The 18,262-nt window shown below is 56.1% G+C and overlaps 1 protein-coding gene across 1 annotated transcript in view; it reads left to right on the top strand.

Moving 5' to 3' along the window:
• The window catches only part of FOXK1 (forkhead box K1), a 53,846-nt gene that overhangs the window by 22,277 nt on the left and 13,307 nt on the right, over positions 1-18,262 (top strand). Inside the window, exon 2 of the mRNA XM_018040701.1 lies at positions 10,539-10,724. Within this exon, the coding sequence (XP_017896190.1) occupies positions 10,539-10,724 (186 nt within the window). The remainder of the gene's footprint in view (positions 1-10,538; positions 10,725-18,262) is intronic.

Raw genomic sequence — 18,262 nt, 5'->3', positions numbered from 1 at the left:
TCCGTGGCTGAGCCAGAGCCAGGACTGCGAGGCCTCACCTGCTGGGACCCACTTCGCCCCTCACCTCAGTGTCTGTGTGTGTGCGTGTGTGTGTGTGTGTGGAGGTGTGGGGGGGGCTGGGGGGGTCATAGGTGTGTGTGTGTGTATGGAGGTGTGTGGGGGGGTGGGGGGGTCAGAGGTGTGTGTGTGTATGGAGGTGTGTGGGGGGGTGGGGGGTCAGAGGTGTGTGTGTGTGTATGGAGGTGTGTGGGGGGTGGGGGGTCAGAGGTGTGTGTGTGTGTATGGAGGTGTGTGGGGGGTGGGGGGTCAGAGCTGTGTGTGTGTGTGTGTGTGTGTGTAGGTGTGTGGGGGGTGGGGGGTCAGAGGTGTGTGTGTGGAGGTGTGCGGGGGGGTGGGGGGGTCAGAGCTGTGTGTGTGTGGGGGGGTGTGTCGGGGGTGTGGGGGTCAGAGGTGTGTGTGTGTGTGTGTGTGTGGAGGTGTGTGGGGGGTGGGGGGTCAGAGGTGTGTGTGTGTGTGGAGGTGTGGGGGGGTGGGGGGGTCAGAGGTGTGTGTGTGTGTGTGTGTTCGGAGGTGTGGGGGGTGGGGGGGTGAGAGCTGTGTGTGTACATGTGTGTGCGAACCGTGGTGCTGGCTGTGGGCAGACTCTTGCTCGTTATCCATCACAGGTGGTTTCCCGGTCTCTCTCCGAGGTCTGATTTACAAGAAAGTTACGGAGACTTGCGCAGCCTGCTCAGCCTGTCCCCGCTCCTTGTCCACAGGCCTCTGGCCCCAGCTCCCCGCTCTGCAGTCCCCTCTCCTTTCTCCCTGTGGTTTGGGCCCAGAAGCCCCTGTGCAGAGTCTGTTGGGGTCTCTGTCCTACACACCCCCAGAGGGGCAGGCGGAGCACCCCAGACCATGCCACCTGGACGGGAGGCTCGGGTCCCGGAGCCCCGTCTGTTAGCCTTGCAACCCTGGGCCTGAGCCCAGGCCCCCTCCTGGGGGTCTGTCTAGGACAGAGCAGGCGCAGGCCCGGGGGTGCTCCCACAGAGCAGCAGGTTGGGCCGGAGCACTCGCTGGTGAGCACTGCCCGACCCCGGCCTCATCGTCCGCTCACGCCTGCGCCCAGCCCCCTGTGCTCATGCCCCTGTTCCCTGACGGCAGTTGAGGCCCGTCTCCGAACCTTCTTGCTGTGAGAAGCCGACTCAGGAGCCCAGAGAAGCTGGCTCCACGCTGGCCGTCACGCCCACCCACCCGCCAGGGGCCCTCACCCCCAGCTGCTCGGCCCCGGGCAGGGCCCCGTAGGGCAGTGCAGACGGCAGGGAGTCCATCTTCCAAGCAGACGATGTTCAGGCTGCTGTCGTTAACTGTTGAGCAGCTGACGAGCCCTGCACTTCCTGCCTCTCCGCTGGAGGCCTGTGCTGTGCTGGGTTCTCCGTCCACCCCGGCGTGCAGTCGGTGCTGGGCCACCCTGTGCCCCGCTGGGCGGCAGAAGGCTTTGGACACGCGGCCGCCCTGCCCGCTATGCCTTGGTGCACGGCCCATGGTTTGTTTTTTCCCTCAGTGGAGAGCTCTGGCTTATTTTCCTTTCTGTAGCCAATTAGATTTGTTTCATCCAAAATGCATCAGGGACAGGGGCATCACATAGCCAGCCATGTGTTGAGCTTGGTCCGCAGGCAGGCCGGGCTCCGGGCCTCACGCCTGTGGAAGCTGCTATCTATCTGTCCCACCGTCCTGTCCTGGCCAGGGTGGGGCTCCCACTTCAGGGCAACCTCCTTGCCCAGGGTGGTTGCTGGCAGCCGGTCATCATGTTTCCACTCCGGGCGAGGAGCGGGAGGAGGGACAATGGGCAGGAAGCCACCCTTGGGAGCTGTCTGCCGGCCTCCGCTCTCTTCCCCTGTGCCGCTGTCCATCAGTCACCCCTGGGGACGTGGGCACCCCGGGAAAAGCACTGGGAGGGAAGTGGTTTGGGGCAGAGTACCCCCTGGAGTACCCCTTCACACCACGCCTGCCCCGCGAGAAACCTGGTTCCCCCGCCTTCCCAGGGGCAGCCCCAGGATCAGCTCACCCCATGAAAGCCAGCGCTCCTGTGGGTCGGGGAGCTGCCCTGGAATAACGCCCCCACCCCCGGGTCCCCCTCCAGGGACGCCCTGCCCTGCCCGCCTCTGGCTGGAGCCTGTGGGAGGAGGGGAGGGGCTAGGCGGTAGGTCGGTGGGTCTTTCTCCCTGCTGCCTGAGCAGAGGTGAGAGCTGGGGTGGGGGGCTGTCCTGGGAGTCAGGGCATGGGGGTAGACAAGGTGGCCCCCCACCACCTGGCCTGAGCGCGTCCACGTGCAGCCAGGGTTCATCCACCTCCGTGGACTCTGACACCTCCCCGGGTGCCTCCTCGGGTTTCGGTTCTTTGGGGAAATGGGCTGGCGGCCAAGTGCAGTTCTCGGGCCGCCCACGCCCCTCCCCAGGCTCCGTGCAGGGCGGCTCCGTCCGGCTTCCGTGTGTGCCTGTCGGATTCTCCAAATTAGGAAGGCGAGCCGAGCTGGGCTAGAAGCAGTCAGACAGGGTTCCTGTTGTGTTCTGACAAATGGAACATTTTTCTTTCTTTCTTTCTTTTTTTTTTTAAACAGCAAAGGCTGTGTGCTCTCTTCGGAGGCGGGGCTGAGGTTTGTGTTTGGGGTTCCCTGCTGAGCTTCGCTGCTATCTCTGAGGCCAGTATCGAAAGGAAAGTCTTGGTTTGGGTGGTGGTGCACCCTGGGCGGGAGGCCCCACGGGTCCACCTGGATCTGTCTGCGTGGGAAGGATGAGGCCGCTCCGGGCCTTCCCCGCCAGCCTGGGTGCCCGCACCTCTCTAGCCGCGCCCCAGGCTCTTTTGCCTGCAGCTCCTGACGGCGTTTTCCGGCCAAGTCTAACAGAAGTGAACGTGGCCCTCCTGAGCTGCTAGCGCCCGGAGAGTCAGCGCGCAGAGTGGGTTCCTGCTTTGTTTTCCTGATTCTCCTCCAGCCACGACGTCGTGGAGCCTTTTTCTTTCTGCCCCTCAGACTTAGAGGAGCTGTGATCGCACAGGGCCCTCTCCACAATGTCCTCCAGACACACGTGTTTAACTTAAGTGTCCAGAGAAATGGAGTACGTTGGTTAGTGGACACACTTAACTTGCCAGCTTGTGGTTACCAGGGACGTGAAGTGATGGCCTAGGCTGCTTTTTCACTGCCTTTCGCTGCACCATGTTATACTGCGTGCTCGTATAGTCGTGTTCTTGCACCTCGCGTTGACTGAGGTCTGATCTCAGAGCTGCGGACCGCCTCACGTGTTCCGCCCCAGCAGCTGACAGCGGCCTCCCTGAGCTGCGAGTGCTAGTCGCTCAGTCACGTCCGACTCTTTGCGACTCCACGGGCCGCAGCCCGCCAGACTTCCCTGGCCATAGGGATTCTCCAGACGAGAATCCTGGAGTGGGTAGCCTGCCCCTTCTCCAGGGGAGCTCCCCGACCCAGGAATTGAACCGGGGTCTCCTGCATGGCAGGCAGACTCTTTACCAGCTGAGCCAGCAGGGAAGAAGGCCTGGCCAGCCCCAAACTCCTGATGTCAAATCAGCATCTTTCCTCGGGAGGGGGCGGCCTGCACCCCCCAAGGCGGGGGTTACTGCCGCTCCCTGGGTGGAGTCCAAGTGTCGATGCGGCTGTTACTCGTTGCAGGCTCGTTCTTGTTTTGTGCACTTGGCACTTTCCTGGGTCTTCGTCTTTATGCTTAGACACCCCGTCCTCGGGAGGGAGGGAGAGGGGAGCTGTGTGTAACAGGGGTGACCTTGGCTCCTGACTGCAGACCAGGCGCATGTCGTAGTGGGCGGGCGGCGGTCTCTGCGCAGAGCCCGGCAGTCCCCCAGCCCCCTCTGCAGTGGCGCTGGAGCCGGGGGCAGCCCGGCCCGCCGGGCTCTGCACGTGGGGTATCTCAGCCCATCCTCACTCCTGTTCTCAGTCGAGCCTCTCTCCGTAAAAACCACGGGTGCAGGTCTGAGCAGTGACACGGGCCCCCCCACCTCCTGTGGCAGGGAAGGCCTCCGGCTGTCCCCTGGCTCTCTGCCCTGTGACTCCGCGCACACAGAGCAGGCGTGTGGTCCGTCTCCGGGCATGGCTCACCCAGGGTCAGGGAAGTCTGACCCTTGCGCTGGGGCTTGGATGCTGGGCTTCAGCCGTGACCTCCGGGCTGCCGCGTCCCTGCAGAAGGGATCAGGGTCCTTCGGCCTCAGGCCTGGCCTTTACATCCTGGTAGGCTTGGTTACCCCATGAGGCTCGGTCTGCTCCTGCGGCATTCACACACGCGTTACAGCTCCTGCGGCGTGCACACACATCTCCCTGTGACGTGTGGTCCGCTCCTGCGGCGTGTACACACGCGTTACAGCTTCTGTGGCTTGCACACACACGCGTTGCCTGGTGATACATGGTCTGCTCCTATGGCGTGCACCACGCGTGTGTGCAGCATGGAGGGACAGGCAGCCACTGAGGTGACCCCCTCCAAGGGAGCCTGAGGCCTGGGAAGCCCCGCAGGGAGGAGCAGGGGTGCCCGAGGGGGGCTCTGTGCAGGGCTGGCCCTGGGGACAGGAGTCTGGAGACTGTGCATCCGCTGGGACACAGTTGGGCCCTGAGCTGGCGGCAGCCCAGCACCGGTGGGCTCGGCGGGTCCCCGACCTGAGGCTCCCTCACCAGAGGCCCAGCCTGTGGTCCATACTTGACTGCCCCGCTGCAGCACCCATTCACTGGGCAATGACCTTCAGGAAGCCAGGACCTTCAGAGTGGTAATTCTGACCTCTGTAGCTCCCCCATTCACCTGACTGGATCACCTTTGATGTTTTCCAGGCAGATCCAGAAGGTAGTTGCTTTTTCTGATACATTGGACTTCCTGCCCTGTCTGATGTTCCAAACTGTAAAGCTTGGGAGCTCAGCTTAGGAGTCATTTTCTTGTCGTTTGCTTGTTTTAAACCTGACGCTTCCCCACCGAGGGGTAAGAATGTCCCTGGGAAGATGGCCTGGGGTCCTCCCAGCGGCTGCTGGCCCTGCTCTGCTGGGATGCTCTGAGCCCGAGGTCCAGGCCACGGGCAGCCTGGCCTCTGGAGGGGGGCCCTCCCCAACCCTGCTCAGATCTGCCTGCTCGCCGTGCTGGCTGGCTGTCCCGTGCTCACTGTCCCTGGTCCACACCACTGCCCAGCACAGAGCGGAGATCCAGCCTCTGCTGTCTCCGGCCTCCTAGGCCCAGCTCTGTGTTGGTTTTTAAGATGTTTTAGCAAAATGTATTATGTTTTTAATAGGAAGTAGATATTTTAAGTTAAAGACCATTAGGATTGTCAGACTCTTTTGATTTGGGGATTGTATATATAAAAGGTTTTTCAAAACCATTTCCTGAACTGTCGTGTTTTTCTTTGGTTATTCTTACAGAACTCAGAGCTTCTACTGCCTCTGGGGGTCCAGCTCCAGACCTCTGTAGGTAGGGGTTGCTTGTGGCCCAGGGCCCACCTTGGGCAAGCCACCCACTGGCCTGCGCCTGGAACACCCCGGTGAGGGTAGGCAAAAGGCGCTGCTGGCTGTCAGCTGCCCCAGCCCTCCCTTCCGAAAGGAGAGGCCCAACCATCTTCCCACGCCTGGGTTGTGGTTATTTACAAAATTTGAACAGACTGGTCATCGAATGTGTAACGGCTTTTTTCCATCTCGAGTCTTTCATTTCTTTAAGGACACAGTTACAACATTCAGAAAACGTTTTGAAAGACTCCAGGCCTCTGCAAGGCCACCCTCTCGCCAGAGCTGTTCTCACCCCTCCTCCTAGTCCTTGTCCGCCGTGACGGACCGGAGCCCGTGTCGTCAGCCACTTGTGGTGCCAGCCTCGCCCGTCCCGGGGCTCCTCCTGCACCCAGGCTTGGCACTTTGTCCCTGGTTTACCAGGGAGAGGTGTTAGGTTCAGCCACATACCCCAGGTCCCCCTACTTCATCCCAGCAGCCCGTTCTCAAACCAAGTCTGTCTGATTTCAAATCCTGTGCCTCTTGCCAGGATGCTGGACCGCTGGGTCTCTGCTGTTTTCCTTTCTCAGAGTGTCATCAGCATTTTTAAGCGTCCTCCATGGGCCGGTTTTAACGAGCGACTGTTACTTCTTAGGGCTTCCCAGTTGGCACCGGTGGTAAAGAATCCTGCTGGAGACTCAGGAGCCGCGGGTTCAATCCCTGGGTCAGGAGAATCCCCTGGAGGAGGATGGCAACCCTCTCCAGTGTTCTTGCCTGGAGAATCTGAAGAGCCTGGTGGGCTACTCTCCAGGGGGTCGCAAAGAGCCAGACGTGACTGAAGTGACTGAGCGTGTGCATTACTTGTTCGGCACCATGTGAACTCCTAACTGCTTTGTCTGGAGTATTTCATTTAATGCTCACAAGACTCAACAGCGTACACTCCGAGAATACCCCAGTTTTCCTGACGAGGAGAACGGATCGGATGCTTTAAGAGATTTTCCCAGAGACACGCAATTCTGGAAGGCGTCCTTTTAAACGGCTAAATGATATTCTCCCGAGAGTGTGTACCCTGGTGCATTCAGCTGTCCCTCACAGGGAGCTCATCCAGTTCAGTTGCTCAGTCGTGTCCAACTCTTGGCGACCCCATGGGCTGCAGCACGCCAGGCTCCGTCCATCACCAACTCCTAGAGCCTGCTCAAACTCATGTCCATCGAGTCGGTGATGCCATCCAGTCATCTCATCCTCTGTCATCCCCTTCTTCTCTTGCCTTCAATCTTTCCCAGCATCAGGGTCTTTTCCAGTGAGTTAGTTCTTCGCATCAGGTAGCCAAAGTATTGGAGTTTCAGCTTCAGCATCAGTCCTTCCAGTGAATATTCAGGACTGATTTCCTTTAAGATTGACTGGTTTGATTTCCTTGCAGTCCAAGTTATTCTCAAGAGTCTTCCCCAACACCACAGTTCAAAAGCATCAATTCTTCAGTGTTCAGCTTTCTTTATGGTCCAACTCTCACATCCATACATGACCACTGGAAAAACCATAGCTTTGACTAGATAGACTTTTGTCAGTAATGTCTCTGCTTTTTAAAACGCTATCTAGGTTGGTCATAGCTCTTTTCCTAAGGAGCGAGTGTCTTAATTTCATGGCTGCAGTCACTATCTGCAGTGATTTTGGAGCCCAAGAAAATAAAAGTCTGTCATTGTTTCCCCATCTATTTGCCATGAAGTGATGGGACCAGATGCCATGATCTTTGTGTTTTAAATGTTGAGTTTTAAGCCAGCTTTTTCACTCTCCTCTTTCACTTTCATCAAGAGGCTCTTTAGTTCCTCTGTGCTTTCTGCCGTAAGGGTGGTGTCTTCTGCACATCTGAGGTTATTGATATTTCTCCCTGCAGTGTTGATGCCAGCTTATGCTTCATCCAGTCCAGCATTTCTCATGATGTCCTCTGCATATAAGGTAAATAAGCAGGGTGACAATATACAGCCTTGATAGCTGTTTACAGTCAGGATGTAGGTTTGGTTTTTGTGACAGAGGTCGGAATGACGGGGGTGAGACGGGTTTCTTTTGCACTTGGCAGCCCCATGATGTGACCCGCCATGGCAGCTCCAGGCTCTGTCCTGCTGCCCAGTGTCCGTCTTACGGCCCACTGTGGCCGCTCCAGCTCCTGCCGTCACACCCACATTCTGGCCATTAGGAAGGGGAGAAGTGGAGAAGACGCACTCTTTCTCCTGAGGGCACAGACCATCCACATCTCACTGACCAGCACAGTCTCACGGGTGCACAAGATGCAGAGAAACATCGTCCTTAGTCCAGCAGCCATGTATCCAGCTGAACCGAGTTTGTTGTTGAAGCAAGAGAGATGCGTGTCCAGGGGACTAGCTGTCTCTGTCTACCCTCTCAGCACCCCCTGGGATTTGTGGCCTGCGTGATGCCAGTGGTCCTCCTCCTCTCCTGCTCCTAGAACAACTTTTCTTCAGTCCCCACCCCCCCACCACCACCACAGTACTTGGTCCCTGTTTTTCTGGGGGAGGCGCCCCCAAATGTACACCTCCCTCACCCCCAGCAGCCCCTCTGGGGCTGTCATCTCTGCAAATTAGGGCAAGAATTCTGAGGCAAGCTCTCAAGGGACCACCCTGCGCGGTGGGTGGATACTTGCTGGGAACCATCCCTGGGCTGGTGGGTGGTGGTTTCAGCACGCACCCCCACATTCAGCCAGGGCCCCACCAGCACAGGCGGATTGCACCCGGGTTCAGACTGCATGTGGGCACCTTCAGGAGAATAGCCTTAACTGCAGAATGCACTCATTAAAACTCCAGCCAGAGCCCTAAACCAGAATGGGCCAGCTCTGCGGGCACCCTGGGAGGCATCTATTTAATCAAGAAGCTCCCCGGTATCTCCTCTTCCCCCCTCCTCCTCCTCCTGAGTAGCGGATTGGCAGCCTCGGGATAATTTTTGGAATAGTGAGTCACGAGAAGCTTCTGAAATAGCTGTTGCAGTAAATACTGTGAAAATGTTTATGGTTAAAGCCTAATTGGGAAATCGCTGTTCCTGTGAGAAACGGTCCTGCTAGTATCAGTTATCGACGGCAGTCGATTTTGCTGCTGACAGTGTGCCCACGTCCCTGACCTGTCAATAGCCTATTTTGTTTCACTGAAGCCCCAAGCCGTGTTCGTGTACCGTCTATCCGGCACCTTGGGTTTGGACTGGAAAGCTCCCAGGAGGGGATCGCTCCTGCCCTGAGCACGCAGGGCCCCAGAGGCGTTAGGGCAGGTGGGCGCAGAGCAGAAGTCAGGCTGGGAAGCGGAGGGAAGGGGGCCTGACAGTGCCCCCCGGCACCTCGCCGCTCCTCCTCCCGAGCTTGCCCCTCAGGGATCCTGTGCGTCATCTCATCTGAACCCCAAACCCCGTTTCTAAGATTTCCTGCACCGTCTTATGACCTCTGCCTGAGGCCAGAAGAAGTCTTGACAACTATAGCTGGAAGATGACCTCAGGGTTGTGGTCTGACCCCATGTTAGCGCGAGGACTTCACAGTGCAGGGAGTCAGAACTCCGCCCGCCTCTGGCAGAGAGGAGCGCGTAACTTGTTTCGTTAATTTGCAGCAGTTAAGGGCCATAGAAACTAACCGTCTGTCACAGTTACTGCCTTCCTCCGTGGCACTGGTGGCAGAGGGGGGTGTGTGTGTCTGCGGGCACAGACTCCCCCGCTGTTCATCGCGGCCCTTCGCTCACAGGTGGCGCTCACCTGTCCTCCGCCTGCTCCCAGGCTGGGGGACGCTGGGCCCATCTTGGACTCGACTGGGATGCACGTGGGCTGCGAGTTACAGAAGCGGGCCGGCCTCCGGGTCTGAGGAGACCCCGGGCCTCAGAAGGCATCCTAGGCAAATGTGTGATACGACTTCGTAGCCAAAATACTGACGGAGCACATCTCGACGGGGTAGTGGGGAGGCTGAGGCAAGTAGAGGGGACAGGAGGCTTCTTTCATATGAGGTGGGAACGGCAGGCTGTTTCTATACTGCCCCGTGGCCCTTTAAGCAGAGCATGCATGACGTTGCCATTACAGACCCCCATGACCTTCTGGTGCTGAGTCAGAACAGAATCAAACAGGAAGACAGCGTCTGTTGGAACAGTATCAAGATCCCCTTGTTCCGATTTTAGATTTGGAAATAGGAGCCTGGCAGCCATGAATCCCGCACGGCACTGCCGCCCCACCTGCTGCGGGCGGGGCCTCCGCAGCCCCTCTCTGCTCTGTGTCTCTGGAAGATCTGCACCGGCCAGTTGAGCTGGTTGGAGCTCCTGACGTCCTCTGTGAGATGCAGGCAGTGGCTCTGAGCGTAGATGCTTGCACTGCTGAGTCATGTAGGGAGAGGTGAGACCTCCCAGCAGGAGGCTCGCACGCACCCCTCTTGGCTGGGGGGCGCTGGGGTCCCCGCCTGCTGGGTCCCAGAGCCTGTTCTGACTGGTTCCTAAATCCCCCTTCTGAAAGCCTATTTTACTGAGAGAAAAGGGAATGCAGCTGAAGTGGTGCTTGCTGTATCCCCGATTTGCTACTTAGACGCTGGATTGATTGACAGGACCAAATATCAGGCGCTTTTTGGTGTGGACCCAGTGTCTGCTCCAGGGTTAGCAGCTTGTGGAGAACTTGGCGGTGTAGAAATCAAGAGGGTGTGCTGGACAGGCAACGCCCTGCTTTTCAGGCTAGGGCTTCTCAGAGGGCGAAGAGCGCTGGGCTCCTGTGCGCACACGGAGAGGGACTCGGGTCCGTGATGGGCTGGGCGGGCGGTCACCTGCAGTAGAGGACACGAGGTTCCCTCGGGTCCAGGGCGCTTCCTGCCAGACCCCCGCCCGCACCTGCGGCTGTTGCTGCTGCTGCCCGGGGCGGGAGCGATCGACGAGATGCTGACGTGGGCGGGGACACGGGTGGGGTGGGGGCCGGGTGGGGGTTCGTGCCCGCCCGGCCTTGTCCCGGGAGCCAAGGACGCGCATCGGGGCGCGGTTGGGGCGCGTGGGCGCGCACGGCAAGGCCAGTCCCTGCGCTCGGCGCGCCGGGCGCCGCTCCCCTCGCTGGCCTAACGCCCGCTGCCCTCTCCTTGCAGGTGCACCTTCCGCTTCCCCAGCACGGCGATAAAGATCCAGTTCACGTCGCTGTACCACCAGGAGGAGGCCCCCGCGTCCCCGCTGCGGCCGCTCTACCCACAGATCTCCCCGCTGAAGATCCACATCCCGGAGCCGGACCTCCGGAGCCTGGTCAGCCCCATCCCCTCCCCGACCGGCACCATCAGGTGAGCGGCCCGGCCGGCCCCGCGCCGCCGCTGCCCGGCGAGCCCAGGGCGCTGGCCTCCAGAACCCGGCTGAGGAAGAGGAAAGTGATACAAAGAGGGTGTTCTGTGCTTGATACACTGTGGAGTCTGTTTCTGGAAAATGGGCCATGGGCGGAAAATTTGAAACTATTTTAAGTGCATCAGGGGACCTGACAACTTGAACCGAGTCTCTGGAGAATGATCTTACAAAGTGAATCACTACCTAATTAGTCACTTTTCCAGTTTGAAATTCTGTACATTAGGGCCTTTGAAAGCAGGCATAGGTACCATTTTTTACAGACAGTGAAACTATTGAAAAGGAGGATTTGTATACCAGGATTTGGTGGACTTGGTTTTTCCAAACTTGGTAGAAATCCTTTCCAAAGTTTTAGAAATTAATCTAGTGTCGAAGAAAGGCAGGTCCTCAAACGTTCTCATCCTTGGCGTGCTATACAAAGAGAACCCCTGGGGGGAGGCTTGAGGGTGACGCTCACAACCAGAGACTCGGAGGAGGGGTGGGGCGAGCTGCCCCCCAGGAACACCAAGCGCCCTGTGCCTTCTTCCCCTTTTGTTGTAAAAATATGTTGGAAGACATGGATTTGAGGATCAAGATTTAATAAACTTTAAAGCAGTTTACTGCTTCGTTAAGGACATTTTAACACGAGATAGGCCCTGGAGGTGGAGAGGCAGACCGTGTCTCAGGGTCGACATGAAGCTAGTTTTGAGCTCATGTTCCCCCTGAAACGGTCTCAGGGACCCTGGGGGCCATGCTCTGACCGCGCTCCCCCAGCAGAGCTTGCGCTCGGCACCCCGCGCGTGTCATCAGTGACAGTCACTCTCTGGCTGACCAGCCCGGGCAGGGCCCTGGTTTTGCACCTTTAAAGGTTTACATTTGGAAGCTGAGGTCGGTTCATCTCGGCATGGTCGCTGGCCTCACACGTGCCCTGTGTTCTCCAACCCGGTGTCCATGACCAGCTGGGAGTCATTTGCATCGAGCTGTCTGGAGTCAGTTCCCTCCCGGGCCGGTGAGCAGGCGTGTTTCTCTTGCAGAGAGAGCTCAGGCATGCCTTCGCCACAGCCCTGAACTCAGGTCTGGGACCCCATTTCTGGTTCTGGCCACATCTCCAGTTGACGGGAGACCGGGGAGCAGGTCTCTGCAGCCTCCTTGGACCTTGTCTCCTCTGGCGATGAAGTGCACCCTCTAACACCGCAGTGGCCTGGGATGACAGGAGCAGTAAGTGAGTGGCCAGGCCTGCCGCTCGGCAGCTGCACCTGCGCTGTTTTATTTAGTCCTTAGGGATTTACAAGCGAGATTCTGTCCTAAGCTCTTTTCAGGTTTCCAGCAATAGCTCTGTTCTGAAACCCGAAATGTACATCACCTCCCTGCCCTTTCTGACATCGACCCTGAGAACAGCCTGAAGCATGAGGGCTCCGCTTGAGTTCACGAGGAAGCTATGCTGTGAAAATGCTCTTGCACTCGTACATTGATAAAAAAATTATGTGTCGTAGAACGAGGCAGCCACTTTGGGAAATAGTCTGGCAGTTCTCCAAAACATTAAAGGTTTACCTCAACTGCCCAGCAACGCACTGGGTCCTGGAGGTCTCCATGAAAACTCCTCTGGCGGGGTTCAGGGCAGCGATATTCATAGCCACCTCCAAAATGGAAACAACTCAGCCCCTGAGTGGAGGGAGATTGTGTTGCAGCCACAGCGTGAAGAATGAAAAGGAGCAAAGTGCTGGCACCTGGTGACCCCTGAAAACCTGATGCAGAGGAAAGGAACCGGTCCGCAGGAGAGCACTCGCTGGGTGGTTCCATTGACAGGCAATGTCCAGAGTAGGCACGGCCTTAGAGGAAGACAGTAGAGAGCAGTTGTCAGGGACTCGGGAGGTTTAAGGGAGTGACGGCTCCGTGTCCTGGTTTCTTCTTTCTGGGGTGATGACCATGTTGTGGATCGAGATGGTGGTCACGCCACTCCGGACACTAAAAGCCCCCGAGTTGTACGCTGGAAACAGGCGCACTGTGCGGCGTGCATAGCGCGGGAAGCTGGTAAGGAAGCCCTGCCCTGACACCTTCACCCTGCAGCACCTCCGGGCAGGGGCGGGGATGCCAGCCAGGCACGTGCCCCGTGCCTCCGCCGGGAGCCCACTGGCCTGTGCCAGGCCGAGCGCGTCGGCCCTCCAAGGCCCTTGCACGTCCGCCGAAACTAGCTCAGACTGGCATGGGACTGTGAATCAGCTGAGATTCCAGCCACATCGATGGCTTTTATGAGCAGAAAGTGTTTTGGTCTGTGCCTGGAGAGCTTCATAGAATAAATATAATTCCCAGTAACATTTTGAATAAAAGCAACGGTCAGCAGGTCGAGCTGGAGTAGCGACCTCGCGAGTGTGGAGGCCTGTGTGCCTGGGGGAGGCGGCGGCTCTGGATCCGGGCCAGGGTTAGGGTAGAAGGGGTTCCCGGAGCGAAACCGGGCCTGGCCCGGGGGCGGGGGCGGGGCTGCGAGGAGGGGCGGGGCTTGGGGAGGGGCTGGCCGCACGGGGTCTCCGGTGAGCGCACGGGGTGGAGCATCTTTGCGGGAAGGCGGTAGCTTTGAGACGGGCTCCCGCCCTCTTGGTATCTAAGTGTCACAGGGAAGGATTTCTGTTGACATCCGCTTGTCTCCGCGCCGCGGAGTCGACTGCACGCTGGAAACCTCAGGGGCCCTTGAGGTTTTGCTGCCCGGATCTCCCTGCTCCCGCCCCGGCGCAGGAGCAGGGCGGGGCCGGCGTGTTTACAAACAGCTGCCCCCTCTTTCCCAGCCCCTCCCTGCGCCCCAGGTCCCCGCGGATCGCCGGGGAGGTAGGCTGCGGCCCGGGCCGCGGGGGTCCCCGTAGGGCGCGCTCCCCGCCGTCCTCGTCTGCCGCGTCTGCGCCCGCAGCCGGGTCGATTGGCTAGCTGGGGCTCGGAGAGCTCGGTCTGGGCCGGCCCTCTCCGGAGCGGGTTTGGGGCGGGTCCTTTCCAGGACTAGGGGGCGGCTGGACCCGTCGGGGCTGCCCCGCCGCCCCGCCCCCTTCCCTGCTGGCTGAGCGGGGGCGGGGGCGGGGGCGGGTGTGTGCGGTTCTTTTCCTGCCCTGAAGTACTCCACCCAGAAAATGAATGAACTCTCTTTGAAACAAGTTCTGCTATCTTAAGCAGCGTTTTGTTGACTTTTTTTTTCTTTCCCCGTTTTGCACTGAACTGGTGTCTTTGAGAAAGAACCGACTGGTTAATCATTTTCTGAGTGTTACCAAAAAAGACTAATCCTTAGAGCTGCAGTTTAAAGAAACCTGCTGGAATTCAACCCGAGAAAGGGGGCAGCACAGACAGCAGTCTACTGGTGGCTCAGACAGTAAAGAATCCGCCTACAATAGGGGAGACCTGGGTTCAACCCCTGGGTCGGGAAGATCCCCTGGGGGAGAAAATGGCAACCCACTCCAGTATTCTTGCCTGGGGAATCCCAAGGACAGAGGAGCTTGGTGGGCTGCAGTCCATGGGGTCGCAAAGAGTCAGACACGACTGAACGTCTAAACAAAGACTTTAGAAGCTATTTCTTGAGAAAGGCCTTTCTTGATTTTTCTAATATAGAGATCACAAAACCAAAAGTAACCTGCTTTGTGGAATTCGTCCAAGGTTAGTGGAACCCTGTATGAAATAAACATTAAGCCACTGGCCTCGGTTCCTAAACCACTTGTCACCCTGCCCTAGCAGTCCATTCCGGCTTCACTGTGGCGGGAGAGTCAGTCCTCACTCTGCGAAGTTGTGTGTCTTCTGAGTTCAGATGGGGCGTGAGGACGGCTGTTGTGTTTCTGGCAGACTTTGGATCCTACCTGAGAGTGATTCACTCTGCTTTTCCTCGGTCCTCCTGATGACCCGGAGAGGAGGCTGCCTGTGCACCTGTGGCCCTCACTGCACCCCCCACACACAAACCCGCACCCACAAGGTCCCTTTTCTCATCTGGAAACTGGGGATATAAAAGTTGGTTCATCGGCACAGAAAGATGTGGCCTTCCGTGTTCTTTGTGGTTCTCTTCCTGCCTTTCCAGGAGTTGGGGCCAAGGGGCCTTTTGGCTGTAAATTGTTGAAAGGAAGTGGGCTAGGCTTGTGCTATAGTCCGGTCTCCAGGGGGACCCTGGGGCCCTGAAGATCCTGCCTTGTGTGTTCCTGGGTGTGCCTTCAGGGCAACGCCCGCCTGGCATCCTGCTGCTGAGGGCCCTTCCTTTCCAGATGACAGCTGTGGTTCAGGAAGCAGGCAGAGCGAGGGGGAGGAGCAGAGGGAGGCCTGGGGCCCCCTCCCCTCCCAGATCTGCCCCCTGCCTGCTTGGAGAGAGAGATGCTGGGAGGTCTGAGCTCAGGCCAGCTCTCCAGTCTTCTGAGACGACATGCATTTCAGACACCAGCTCCCTCTTCTGCAGTCACTTCCCAAGGTTTCACAGCACAGAGTTTCTCTTCGGGGGCACAGACCTGGTTAAGAGAGTGCTGAGAAACTGGCTTCCGTGAATTCTCTTTGCCTGTTCTTTGTTTTCCCCCTAGATTACAGAAATACTATGTGCGCACTACACAAAATAGAGATGTTTCAGAAAGTGAAATCCCTTCAGTGACACTCCTGGAGAGACGTCTGCAGGGGCCTCTACATGTGAATGAGTAGAGAGCTCGTCTGATGGCTGTCAGTACTTGTGACCCCGCTCCAGAAGGGCACTGTGGAGCCCAGAGGGCCCTGCAGCCTGTTTTTCCTCCTGTCCCTCTGTCTCAGCTGCTTTCCTTGTCACCGCATCACTCGTGGCTGCAAGGTAGACTGTTTTGACATGGCCTTGGTTTACCAGTTCCCCCACGAGAGCCATGCAGCTATTGCTAGTTTCTTAGTCTTGTGGACAGCTCAGCAGCCGGTCTGGTTTGAAGTCGCCTCTCTGAGTGAGTGAGTGAATGAAAGTCACTTAGTCGTGTCCAGTTCTTTGCAACCCCATGGACCATACAGTCCATCAACTTCTGCAGGCCAGAATACTGAAGTGGGTAGCCTTTCCCTTCTCCAGGGAATCTTCCCAACCCAGGGATTGAACCCAGGTCTCCTGCATTGCAGGCAGATTCTTTACCAGCTGAGCCATCAGGGAAGCCCGTCGCCTCTCTGAAACATCTATACAGCTCATACGGAGGCCATCAAACCCTGAGATTTGATTATTTTGTTTACAATACTCTCATTAGGGTCGTGAGCCACAGCATTTTAAGAACAGTGATTAAAAAAGAGCTGGCTCTGCTGTTCCTGCTGGGCCTGCAAGGAGGGCAGGGCGCCCAGTACACCCTTCACCCCGCAGGACCCGGCTCGGTGCTCCCCTGGCATCCGGCTCTTTGCAGATGAGGAAACCGAGGCTCCTCCTCGGAGGTTGTTCTTTCCAGCAAAACCATTGGGTGTCTGGGCTGCACGCTCAGCAGGCGCCCACAGGAAGAGGCATACTAATTGCGTTCATGCTTTTTATTCTTATCAAAATAATACGTGCACCTAAGAAAGAAACCCAACCACTAATGCAGAAGAAGCTGAAGCTGACGGTTCTATGAAGACCTACAAGACCTTCTAGAACTAACACCAAACAAAAACAGAGAGACCTACAAGACCTTCTAGAAATAACCCCTTTCATCATAAGGGACTGGAATGCCAAAGTAGGAAGTCAAGAGATGCCTGGAGTAACAGGCAAATCTGGCCTTGGAGTACAAAATGAAGCAGGTCAAAGGCTAACAGAGTTGTGCCAAGAGAACCCACTGGTCGTAGCAAACACCCTCTTCCAACAACACAAGAGAAGACTCTACACACGGACATCACCAGATGGTCAGTACCGAAATCAGATTGATTATATTCTTTGCAGCCAGAGATGGAGAAGCTCTATACAGTCAGCAAAAACAAGACCAGGAGCTGACTGTGGCTCAGATCATGAACTCCTTATTGCCAAGTTCAGACTTAAATTGAAGAAAGTAGGGAAAACCACTAGACCATTCAGGTATGACCTAAATCAAATCCCTTATGATTATACAGTGAAAGTGACAAATGGATTCAAGGGATTAGGTCTGATAGAGTGCCTGAAGAACTATGGACTGAGGTTTGTGACATTGTACAGGAGGCGGTGATCAAGACCATCCCCAAGAAGAAGAAAGGCAAAAAGGCAAAATGTTTGTCTGAGGAAGTCTTACAAATAGATGAGAAAAGAGAAGTGGAAGGCGAAGGAAAAAAGGAAAGATATACCCATCTGAATGCAGAGTTCCAAAGAGAGATAAAGCCTTCCTAAGTGATCAATGCAAAGAAATAGAGGAAAATAATAGAATGGGAAAGACTAGAGATCTTTTCAAGAAAATGAGAGCTACCAAGGGAACATTTCATGCAAACAATAAAGGACCTATGCACCTAACAGAAGCAGAAGATATTAAGAAGAGGTGGCAAGAACACACAAAACTATACTAAAAAGATCTCAATGACCCAGATAACCACGATGGTGTGCTCACTCACCTAGAGCCAGAAATCCTGGAATGTGAAGTCAAATGGGCCTTAGGAACCATCATTACAAAGAAAGCTAGTGGAGGCAATGGAATTCCAATTGAACTATTTCAAATCCTAAAAGATGATGCTGAGAAAGTGCTGTACTCAATATGCCAGCAAATTTGGAAAACTCAGCAGCAGTCACGTGACTGGAAAAGGTCAGTTTTCATTCCGATCCCAAAGAAAAGCAATGCCAAAGAATGCTCAAACCGCACAATTGCGCTCATCTCACACGCTAGCAAAGTAATGCTCAAAATTCTCCAAGCCAGGCCTCAACAGTATGTGAACTGAGAAATTCCAGATGTACAAGCTGCATTTAGAAAAGGCAGAGGAACCAGAGATCAAATTGCTATCATCCATTGGCTCACAGAAAAAGCAAGAGAGTTCCAGAAAAACATCTGCTTTACTGACTATGCCAAAGCCTTTGACTCTGTGGATCACAACAAACTGTGGAAAATTCTTCAAGAGATGGGAATACCAGACCACCTGACCTGCCCCTTGGGAAACCTATATGCAGGTCAAGAAGCAACAGTTAGAACTGGACATGGAACAATGGACTGGTTCCAGATTGGGAAAGAAGTACATCAAGGCTGTATGTTGTCACCTTGCTGTCTTAATTTATATGCAGAGTACAGCATGTGAAATGCTGGGCTGGATGAAGCACAAGCTGGAATCAAGATTGTCGGGAGAAATATCAGTAATCTTAGATATGCAGATGACACCATCCTTATGGCAGAAAGTGAAGAGGAACTGAAGAGCCTCCTGATGAAAGAGGAGAGTGAAAAAGCTGGCTTAAAACTCAACATCCAAAACACAAAGATCATGGCATCTGGTCCCATCACTTCATGGCAAATAGATGGGGAAACAGTGACAGACTTTTATTTTCTCGGGCTCCAAAATCACTGCAGATAGTGACTGCAGCCATGAAATTAAAAGACTCTTGCTCCTTGGAAGGAAAGTTATGACCAACCTAGACAGCATATGAAAA

Source organism: Capra hircus, chromosome 25 (genome assembly GCF_001704415.2).
Source record: "Capra hircus breed San Clemente chromosome 25, ASM170441v1, whole genome shotgun sequence".
NCBI lineage: Eukaryota > Metazoa > Chordata > Mammalia > Artiodactyla > Bovidae > Capra > Capra hircus.
Note: the sequence above shows the minus strand (reverse complement) of the source record. Positions and strands in the feature narration are given on the sequence as shown.